This window comes from Fundulus heteroclitus, chromosome 1, assembly GCF_011125445.2.
Source record: "Fundulus heteroclitus isolate FHET01 chromosome 1, MU-UCD_Fhet_4.1, whole genome shotgun sequence".
Classification (NCBI taxonomy): domain Eukaryota; kingdom Metazoa; phylum Chordata; class Actinopteri; order Cyprinodontiformes; family Fundulidae; genus Fundulus; species Fundulus heteroclitus.
In genome coordinates, this window is record NC_046361.1 from 13,384,566 (window position 1) to 13,395,375 (window position 10,810).

A 10,810-nucleotide genomic window follows, 5' to 3' on the forward strand; every position below is an offset into this window, starting at 1 on the left:
AAATCCTCTGCGCACCCTGCCAGCGCTGCGAAGCATGTGCTTCCTCCTAAAGCACGTAAAGCTCCGAAACAGTAGCCAAATGTGTGATTAAGCGCTTCCAGCTTGGACCCCCACAAAGGAGAAGAACATAAAAACAGCAGCAGGGCGTTAAACTTCCTCAAACTTAGACCGAAGAAATATCCACCCTCATCTGATGGACAGTTCTGCCAGCCAGTACCACCTGCAGAAATGCGCGCAAAGAGAAAGTGCTAAAGAGCGTCTCTCTGTACGGATGGAGTCATGAAATGCATTACCTTTGTAGGAGAGTCTCAGCCGCGGCACGTTTATTCTGGTGGCACAGATGCTGGTGATGAGCAGCGTAAGCAGAATGTTGTTAAAGAAGAAATGTATAAATCCCGTCATTCTGAACAGATGCTCCTGTCCTTCTCACTGAGATTTTCTTAGAATAAAAAAACTAAAGTCCGAGAGGAATTTTAGCTGGAGCCTTCTCTTCAAGGTGCTTTATCCTGAGGGTGTGTTCATTCCCAGAGCGTCTGAAGACGCGCTCTGTCGTCTTTGTGGGATGACTGTCGCTCCGGCCGGTCTGCGTCCTGAGCAGATTCACCGACTCTGCTCTGAATGCTTGCGCAGCTCAGTTCCCACAGCAGCCCATCAAAAGTCTCCTCCAGTCTGGCAGAAATATACACCACGCCTCAGCAGGAGAGAGAGAGAGAGAGAGAGAGAGAGAGAGAGAGAGAGAGAGAGAGAGAGAGAGAGAGAGAGAGAGAGAGAGAGAGAGAGAGAGACAGAGAGACAGAGAGACAGAGAGACAGAGAAAGAGAGAGAGACAGAGAGACAGAGAAAGAGAGAGAAACAGAGAGACAGAGAGAGACAGAGAGACAGAGAGAGACAGAGAGAGAGAGAGTAAGGCTCCCGGATAATTAAGTATTACACCATAGGAAGGTAACAAAAACTGTTAGGTTCAAAAAGAGGCGTTCAAAATTACTTTACAAGAAACAAAAGAACAAAAAAATAATCAAGGAAATTATTTTACCCTTCCTTGACAACAAGTGCAAATTTCATTTTGACATTTATACTAGTTGTCACTTAACTATGACTCCTTGCTTATCAGTTATAACTTAATTAGATACAGCACCCTCTACAATGATTGTTCTATGGCTACATTTGCAGTGGTGGATTGTGACAGAGGTAAATAAGAGGATTGGAAAAAAGGCTAAAAGTAAACCAATTATACAAATAAAGAAAGGGGGGATTATTGTGAAAAGGAACAGGTGAGTTTGATGACTGTGAGACAGCTGTTAGGGGAGCAGGAGGATAAAAGGCATTGGACTAATGAGATGACTGAATACAAAAACTACAGCGCAAGGTAAACCCGGGGATGGAAGACACAAAGACGACCACAAATACAAAACTATACCAGAAAAACACAAGGAAGACTGAAAACACAAAACCGGTAAAACTCAAAAGAATTGAGAAACAACTTTTTTCAATGGCAAGTCCCGTTTCTTGCTCAAGAATTCTATTTCTGTCATCAAAATCTAGTTTAAGAGTCAACTAATTCAATTCCCATTCCAGAGGTCTTAAATACTACAGTGTTGCAGTGTCCCCCCTCCTGCCAATGTCATTTGTACACGAAGACGAGTAGAATTTCCATGTGGTGCCAGTTAGTCCATCTTGGTCATGGTAATCCGGACCTTTGTGTGTTTTGTCGTGGAGTGAAAGATCGTCATTGTCTCCTTGAGTTCTTAGATTACCTACTTGGAGGTTTCCTCCTGAGTGTCCTCACAGCCATATACTCATGTTCTGGGTCACACCATTGCTGCCATACTCACTTAGGAAGCTTTGGAGCCTGAGCTGAAAGCTTTATAATAAACGTATTATAAACATACAATTTCTTTGAGATAACGCTTCAAAAGTTTATGCTCTCTAATATTACACCGTTTGATATGTATGTCCAATATTTCACACACAGAATTGTGAAACAGAACCAACATTTTCATATTAAGGCAGGAGAGTTGGAATCAAAATGTCTTTTTGTTGTTGATGCATTTCTTGACACCACATTCAACACAGTTCACATCGGATGCCATATGCTCAGTTGAGACATGAAGGAATATATAAAGTATATTACTATATTAAGTGAACTAGAGTGATGTGAAGAGAATTTGACTCATAAATGCGAACAATGAGGGCAGAAGAGTGCTGCCCCATAGCTTAGCTAAGGTAACAAAGACCCAAGAATCCAATAAATTCATGAGTTGTGCAGGAACAAAAAAGGCAAACAGACATCCATCTCAACATTTCTCTCTCTTCCAAAACCTCCAAACAAGTGACCTTCTTTAACCCCTTTTGAGCCATTGTCACAATCTCAGGGGTTTAATTAAGTTGTGTCATACCTTCTCAACACCCCCCCCCCCAATACATGCATCCTATTCACATGCAAGTCTATAAGTGCACACAGGGGTCACGGCAGAATGAGACCGAGCAATTCAAGGTATCAATGCTGCCGTGGCCCCGCTTCTTCTGGGAGCACTTGTTTGCAGCCGAAAAGAAGCTCCCATACATGGTTCATACAGGCCGAAAGGCCAAGGGTGGGAAATAAGAGGGGTGTGACGATGTGCTGGGAATACTGGGGGCTTCAAGCAACAATGTGCTTTATATTGCATTTCTGCAACGAACATTTTTGAGATCACTTGTATGCTCTTGAGGAGAGCTGTTATCTTTTTTGAGAACTTGGCATGTAATGGCTGATCTCTAGAGTCAAAGAAAAGTCAGCTGTGGGTTCAAAGCAGCAGGGCAGCAAGATATCAGATGTCTTCTTGAAGGAGACCTTCCAAAACCTCTAGATGTAAATGTTTATGTATCAGTGAACAAAATAGCTTCCTGCAGTCAAAAGAGACCACAGTCTTGACAGTGGGTAATACTTTACCCGCTGAATTGATCTTTTTCTCCTTGAAGATAAGATTGGATTTCATCTAAACACCAGCGTTTGTTGATGGATAAAAGATGTTGCTACTTGCTGAGTTCATCTCTTTTTGCATCTATTTGTAGAAAAATATGGTTGAAGGGTTTTTCCACTTGACATTCTTTGGTTTTAGGTTGCCAGATACATGGCTGGTTCTGTCTGTTCTGGGTTTGACCAGTGAAGCGATATAGCAGAGATTTAAAAAAAAAAATGAGATCCAACTGAAGAAAGCCACTGTCTTGTAGTATAAGACATGGAGAAACGACCAAAGAAAGAAGATGATGGAATTTACTACTTTCCAACCCTGATATGTATGGAGAGCTGCTTCTTTCGAAATTAAATAAATACTATCTTTAATAAATTATATATTACATCAAATAAATGTCCCCATGAATAAAACTAAATATATATTATCATTTAGTTGTTATTTACTTCAAAATGTATGTATTTCAAGATTTTTTTATTTATAATTTAGAACTTTTTTATTTATTTACTTCAAGACTTATTTTTATGTCTTAATGCTGTTCTAATTTGTGACACTTTTATTCAGTAAAGCTACTTACAGGGACTTTTATTTTTTAAACCTGCTTTTAATTCAGGCTATTTTTATGTCATGTTCTGATATTCAAAAGACAGAGTGGGGTTTCCTCTGAGGGGCGGGGCTGGTCAGAGTTTAGCGTAGTAATTCAACTGGGGTAGGATTTTGCTCGCACTCCGAAGGAATCGCAGCATAGCAGCTAATTAGTGTGAATTGAATATGAGAACACGAAAAAAAAAAAAACAGGCAAGAAAAAAAAACTAAAAGAGTTGAAAACTAAAAGAAAGTAGCTTTACGCAGCAAAAGGGTCACAAAATAAAACACCATTAATAAATGAATAAATCCTTAAATAAATAAATCTTCAAGTAAATAATCAAATAAATGAAAAAAAAATTAGCAGCACAATTATTTTGAAATATATTTGTTGCTTTGTTACATGAGGATATTTATTTATTTTATGGAATATTTAGTAATAATTTATTAACAACATCATTTATTAATTAATTTAATTTTGAATGAATCATATTTCCATAGATGAAAGACAACCCATGGAGTAATTCAAAACAGATTAAGAGATAGGCGGTGTTGCATATCCAGAGAATCAAATGCATAGTCTTCCTTCTCAACAAAATACCTCAGACTGGATGGAGATTGTTTCTAAACACCAATTTTTGCCACATATTCTCAACCGGATTTGGATCTGGTACCCTACTAGGCCATTCCAACACATTAATATATATTTCTCTTTTAGAAAAGCATTCCCATAGCATAATGCTGACACCAACATTTTTCATGGTGAGGAGGACATGTTCAGGGTGATGACACACATAGTGATAGTGTGTAGGGCAGAAAGTTAAATCTTGGTTCTATCTCATCAAACCACCTTTTTCCTATTGTGTAAAATGTCACTTGCATGGCTTGTTGTAAACTGAAACCCGGTATTAGTATAATTAGTATGCCTTTCTTTCAGCACAATATATATATATATATATATATATATATATATATATATATATATATATATATATATATATATATATATATATATATATATATATATATATATATTCTTTTTTTTTCCTTTTTGCAACCCAAACATTTTCCAGAGTCATCATGAACCTCTTGGCTGCTTCACTGAGGGGTCCTAATTTAGGTGATTTGCAGGTATCCCATGCATCTTATTACATGATGAATCCAACAGTGCTATGTGAAATGCTGAAACGGGGCTAAAAAATTCACGCCACACCTTTATGTTTCATTTTTAGAAAAGTGTTGAAAACCTCATGTCCTTTTTCTTCTACTTCACAACTGTGCACTTAGAGATGGTGCATAACAGAAAATGCCAGCAAAATGAATTGAGTTCAGTAGTTGTTCAGTTTAAAAAAAAGTTGAAGGTGTGTGAATACTTTTGCAAGGCAATTTACCGTTTACTGAGGTACATTTGACCAATACCCCTTCTTAAGTAAAGGGCTCTCATCCCTCAGAAGCTCTGATTGGACCAAACTTGAGTGCAGATTCATTTTGAAGGACAAACAGACGTGGGAACCCAGTAGAGGAGGCCACAAATGGGGCAAGTGTTCGGTAGCTGAATAATTGATTGTATAAGCTGCAGCCTTCGTACCAGCATTGTGAAGTGTTCCCTGCATTTAACAAAGGAAATGCTGACTTTAAATGACCTGAGATGAGGGTTGCTTCTTTAACCACAAGTTTGAAGGAGGAACGTGAGCAGCGGGCACGATTAAACAAAGTGAATTTCCCTTTGCTCTGATTTGCTCTTTGCTTCCCTAACCCCATATCTGAATTCCTTTGTGTCATTACTAATCACTGGCAGCACTCATGTGGTTTTCAAACATGTTGCTTTCTCTTAAAAAACCCACAAAGGATCCTCTTGTGTCTCGGTCTCAGCTTCCAGGGTCTTGAACAGTGTAATTCATTCTGAAAGGTGCGCCAGACTTTTAAGGAATTGCACTGAGTGCCTGAAGGACTTTCTTTGCACCTCTCTAAATTCTCCCAAGATCAAATTATGCTCTCTGAGCTGTCAGTAGTCATGAAAAGTGAAACCCTTTACAGCATTATGACGCAGTGTCATTTTGAAAAATCAGGCTTGAACTTCTGGAGTGGTGATTGGGAATGGCAGGGTAGAAGTTCATGAATTCACAATGTGGGAGGTAGGGCAGAAATAATGAATGGAGAACAAATTTGAGCCACAAGGCACTAAGACAGCTGGTGTGCTTGTGCAAGTGCCTCGGGATTCATAAATGTTTAAACGTTCTTAGGAAAGAAGGGAAGAAAGCCATGTACAGTGATGGAGTTTTACTTGGTGTGGACGATGTTGCACAATGTGACCAAGGACAATGTGAGAGGATGAGAAATACGTTGGCTCAAGAAGACAGAATGATGAACACAATGCCAAATGAATGCTGTTGTTAAACCAATATTTTAATTACACTAGGACTTAACTTGACACTTGAGCACAGTTACTGTTTTACTATTACTACATTATCTTGGTTAAGTGCACAAAAAGTTGTTTTTTTATTTTTATTTTGTGGATGTTCTGGTCATTGCTTATCATTGAAAGGTTAATGTACTAAGGCCTTGGCAACATCGAAGGTTAATGGAAATGGACAATTCAAAAGAATATTGACTGTGGTTTAAGAATAGAAAATATTTAGTTCATTTCATCAACTGGTCACATTGGTTTACATAATTCTCAATGCCATTTAGATTATTTGATTTTATTTTTCTTAAACTTGTTTAAATGTGTACATTTCCATTTGGGACTGCAGATGGAAATTGGCTGGAAAAGAAGCAAGAATACAATGCAGATCAACATGGTTCTTTGAGCTCAATAATTTCTGTAATTGGTCTCAGACAAATAAAGCACATAACATAAAACAATATTCTTAGTGATGCCTTACAGTCACCTATAAGAGAGGGAAGTAAAAAAAAATATTAAAGAAACAGTGTTTTATACAATTAATTGGGCAAAGCAGAAATATCCGGTCAACAAACAGGAATCCAGGTGAACAAAGGTATTATATGGTCCAATTCTTGTCTGCCCGATGTGAAACAAGTGGTCCTGCACAGATGAGGCGGATAAAAATAATTGATACATTAAAGACCTAATGCTATATAAAAGGAACCAAAATATCTTGTTTCAAAAAAGTCTTATTTAATTTAGATTATGTGGATTTAAAAAATAATTAACTTATGCCTTACAGAATGATCTCTAAATCTTTCCAAATGTCCCTAACACGACTGATCAAAGAAATAGGCATGTTCAGTTATCATGGACCAAGAATGGTAAAAACTCACTTCACAGATTATCACGTCATATTTTTATTATAGGTATACTTGGCTAATACTGCTCCCTCTTTAAAACTCTGTTATATAGGCATGAAGTTGCAGCCTTATACATCATGAAATACAGCAACAAAGTTTACTGACTGAAGCATTAAAACTTCTACAGCTGAGTCAATGTATGGAATATTAGTTAAATATAAAAACAATTTACTGTGGTTTAACTGTATTAAGCTAAAAATGCATCATCTAGTTAAAAAACTGAAATTAGTTTCTTGGCATGTTGCTGCTGTCTTAACAATATTTACGTTGTTACCGTGATACTTCTTGGTATGAGAGAAGTGAAGCAGCTACTCACCTCATTGTGCAGCTTTATGAGTCCAAGCCAACCTATATTAAAAAGGGCAGTATTTGATTGCATCAAGGAAACTTTGACAAAAACTAAAAAAACAAATCAGTGGATGAATCACCAGGTTCTGCAGCGAGCCAGGGGAGCTGGAAACGGTCCCAGGCTGGCATTTGGCAAGAGATGGGATACACACCAGAAAGGTTAACATCCGATATGCAGAGGCACAAGAATAAATCAACACAACCAAATATACTAGCCAGTTTGCTCAATTTTACATGATAATTGTGTTTAACTGTGGGTTTAGTTGCTTACTTTGTCACTGAAATATTAAAATAGCTTCTTAAATAAAGGCGTAAAGGTGCAATCTGTTCTATCTATTAACCTATTGTGTTGCTGTGTTTTTGTTTAACGCACAACAGAAGTAAAGAAATAAAGACAAATTGTATCTTCATGGGTGGTTGTGGGATTTTATATTTCGTGCTGTCTCTTTTCCTCCCTCCCCCTCTCTGCAACGTATCAAAGATGAGGATGTTCCTGCTGTGCTCCTCTGCCACCTGCAAACCATCCACTAATCAAGCCACTGTAAGAAGACCAGCGGGGTTTCCGTTCAATGCCAGATTGTTCATGATGGTTGGGGTAATCTAGCTGTAATAGTTGCTATGCTCTTTCTAAAACCGAGTTTCTGATCTTTTTTCTTTCTTACTTTTCTAGCCTTTGAATATTCACCAGTCATTGGGGCAGGGGGCAGGGAACAGTTGCATTTTTTAGGAGAGCGTCTCTACTTTTATACATTTAGATGACAGAATTTTGTCAACTTCGTTTTTGGAAAATAGCCCAGGTCCTTTTAGACTGAATGGAGAGTGGCTTTGAACATCAGTTTTCAGGTCTTGCCACAAAGTCTCAGTTGGATTTGGCTCTGGATTTTCACTGACTGGACCGTCCTAAAACATTAACAAGCTTTAATTAAAACCACACACCACCATCCACACAAAGCATCTTGCATGTAGACAGCTTTAGTTCCCTCTGACAAAGGTGGCTTCTTTCAAACGTCTCTTACTATGTCCTGCTGGTGGCAAACTGCACTACTCCTGTCTTTTTTCTTCTCTTAACACTTTTCCAATAAGGTCAGATTTGTGGAACTCATGACAAAGAGTCATCCTGTCTGTTGACAGGTTCTCACAGCTGTGCTATAGATCCCTGAGGCGCCTCCAAAGTCCTGTTTTTTTCTGAACAATGCTCTTTCTTCTATCACTTTTAATGGTCAGTATGTCTTTATAAGTTTACTGTTTTGACATACTCTTTCCATTTTTAAACAGTGCTCTGTGAGAAGTACAAAGCTTGGGTAATTACCTAATGACTAGATCCTGCCATTAACAACCCCACCACATTCTCCCTGACCTCTCCACTGTGCTTCTTGTTCTTCATGATGCTGTTTGTTCACTGATGTTCTCTATTTAACCTCTTCACAAAACATTTATCCTGATTTGAAATGATACCAAGATACACACTCTTCATTAATTAGGAGTCTTTTGCAGACAATTGATTACAACAGATTTTATTTAGGGGTATCAGATAACAGATCAAATAGACACAGAATATTTGTTAGATTTTTTTTTCTTTTTTGCGAAAACACAACAACTTTCCCTTCCCAATTATGTGCCATTTTCTGTTGACATCTCTTGACATAAAATCAGCAGTAAAATAATTTAATCAATCAAGTTACATTTTGTGTATCTTGATTAGGTTTCACATTTTGTTAGACAGTTGAAAGGTTATGAGGACTTTTCCCAGGCACTGTTTCAGTTTTTCTCTACATACCCTAAACTTCAATCATAAACTGAGCAGCCAGTTTTGTGCACAGTAAATCGGTTTTATTGGAAATAAGAGAGGCCAGTGGTTGTTGTGCCTTGTTAATGTGACTGAGAGGATAAACATTCAAAGGAGCAACAACCTTTATATATTCCCTTTAATTAAAGTTGGCTGTTTATGAAGCAGAGTTGCTGTTGGGTATAGGGTGAATTCTTATGAAACCACAACCTAGACACAGATAAAATAAGTGATTCCCTCATTTCAACAGTTTATGCAAAATAGCACTAAGACTAATCCAGGAGTAGATAATAAATGACTTGGTTTTAAATGCCTGGTCTATCACCACAATCCCTAAAAGCAGGAAGGGCATACATACTTTACAAGGTACAACATAATATGCAAAGGAAGAAATGTATTTTAGATGAATGGATGCAACCGCAAAGTTTGAAGAATACGGGCTGATAAAAAACTGATGGTGAACATGACAATATGAAAAGCAAACAAAGACTGTATTGAAAGAACAAGGAGTGCAATGAAACAATTTATGGAATGGGAATGATATAGGAGCAGAATGTGGAGGGAGATGGCAGAAGAAAGGAAAATGTGGTAGGAAGATTAAAGAGACCCAGCGAAGCAGAAGACGGTAACCAGAGATAATAATGTCAAAGCAGAGGGTAACAGGAGGGGCTTGATGGAGGTAAAAAAAAATGGGAGAATGCTCTAATAGAAGTGTGAATGCAACTACTCACTCACAGTTCTTTTAACACATGTGGCTGGTGCATGAAAGGTTAGCATTTCAGACCTCTCTGTTAGACACACAAAAACACACAGACACAAAAACTCACACAACATGGCCCTGTCAGGACCTTTAGGTTCCCCAAGTCTCAATTTAGACTGATTAGAGGCTGACCTTCGCAGTGAACTCCCACATTCACACACAGTGAGGACTCCTGGCTGTCCTGATTAAGCTGTGACCCTGCCACTGACCACTGGATGCTAAACACTCCCAGACCAGGATGAAACACAGCTGACATACTTAAAAGACCACATGGGGGCTTCCATTCTGCAGAAGGAAAATGGAAACCTTTAGCCGTGGACCTGCATGAGGAAGTCATTTAAAGCTCCTTGTTAGACTCAAAATGGCTGTGAGCTCACTTCAAAATGGGAGATTAGGAATAATGAAATGATGAAATGATGAATGGTTTTGTGCCATTTTCAGCTTATATCAAGACACTATATATATATATATATATATATATATATATATATATATATATATATATAGTTATTGTAACTGTTGTGAGAGACTGTAACTGGTTGTGAAAGAGACATTGATGGTATTCAATTGTCAAATTTGTAGATGTACTCTATGTGTCATCCAGTGACATTGATAAGGTTGAGAATAAATGTTGAAGTTTAAAATCCAAAAAAGTAAACTACAGTGCTATTAGAAGGTATTCATACTCATTGAACATTTTCACATTTTGTAATGTTGCAACCACATATTAGAACCAAAGAGTAACACGTTGGAGTGAAAGGAAATTGGCAAAGATTTCTACAAATGAAAACCATGAATGTGAGACATGCATCTTCCTCCGCCTCCATTCATGCCACTGAATAAAATCTGGCAATAAATAAATAAAAATAAATGTGTGTGTGTGTGGGGGGGGGGGGGGGGGTTGCAGTTTGCATGGAGCCATCTTTGGGACTCAGCAAACATGTGGAAGAATGTGCTCTGATCAGATAAAAAGTAAATGCAAAACTATATGTGTGGCAGAAAACTAGAACTTCAAATCATCCTGGACACATCAAACCAAATTATGAAACATTTCAAACAAAAGGTATTCAT

General features: G+C 37.9%; 1 protein-coding gene across 4 annotated transcripts in view; it reads right to left on the reverse strand.

Moving 5' to 3' along the window:
• sema3bl (sema domain, immunoglobulin domain (Ig), short basic domain, secreted, (semaphorin) 3bl) overlaps window positions 1-678 on the reverse strand; it is an 86,569-nt gene extending 85,891 nt beyond the window's left edge. For all 4 annotated transcript variants that reach the window (XM_036135420.1, XM_036135414.1, XM_036135405.1 and 1 more), the window contains exon 1: window positions 294-678. In XM_036135420.1, coding sequence (XP_035991313.1) covers window positions 294-402 — 109 coding nt within the window. In that variant the 5' untranslated portion in view covers window positions 403-678. The remainder of the gene's footprint in view (window positions 1-293) is intronic.
• Window positions 679-10,810: the final 10,132 nt, after the last annotated feature.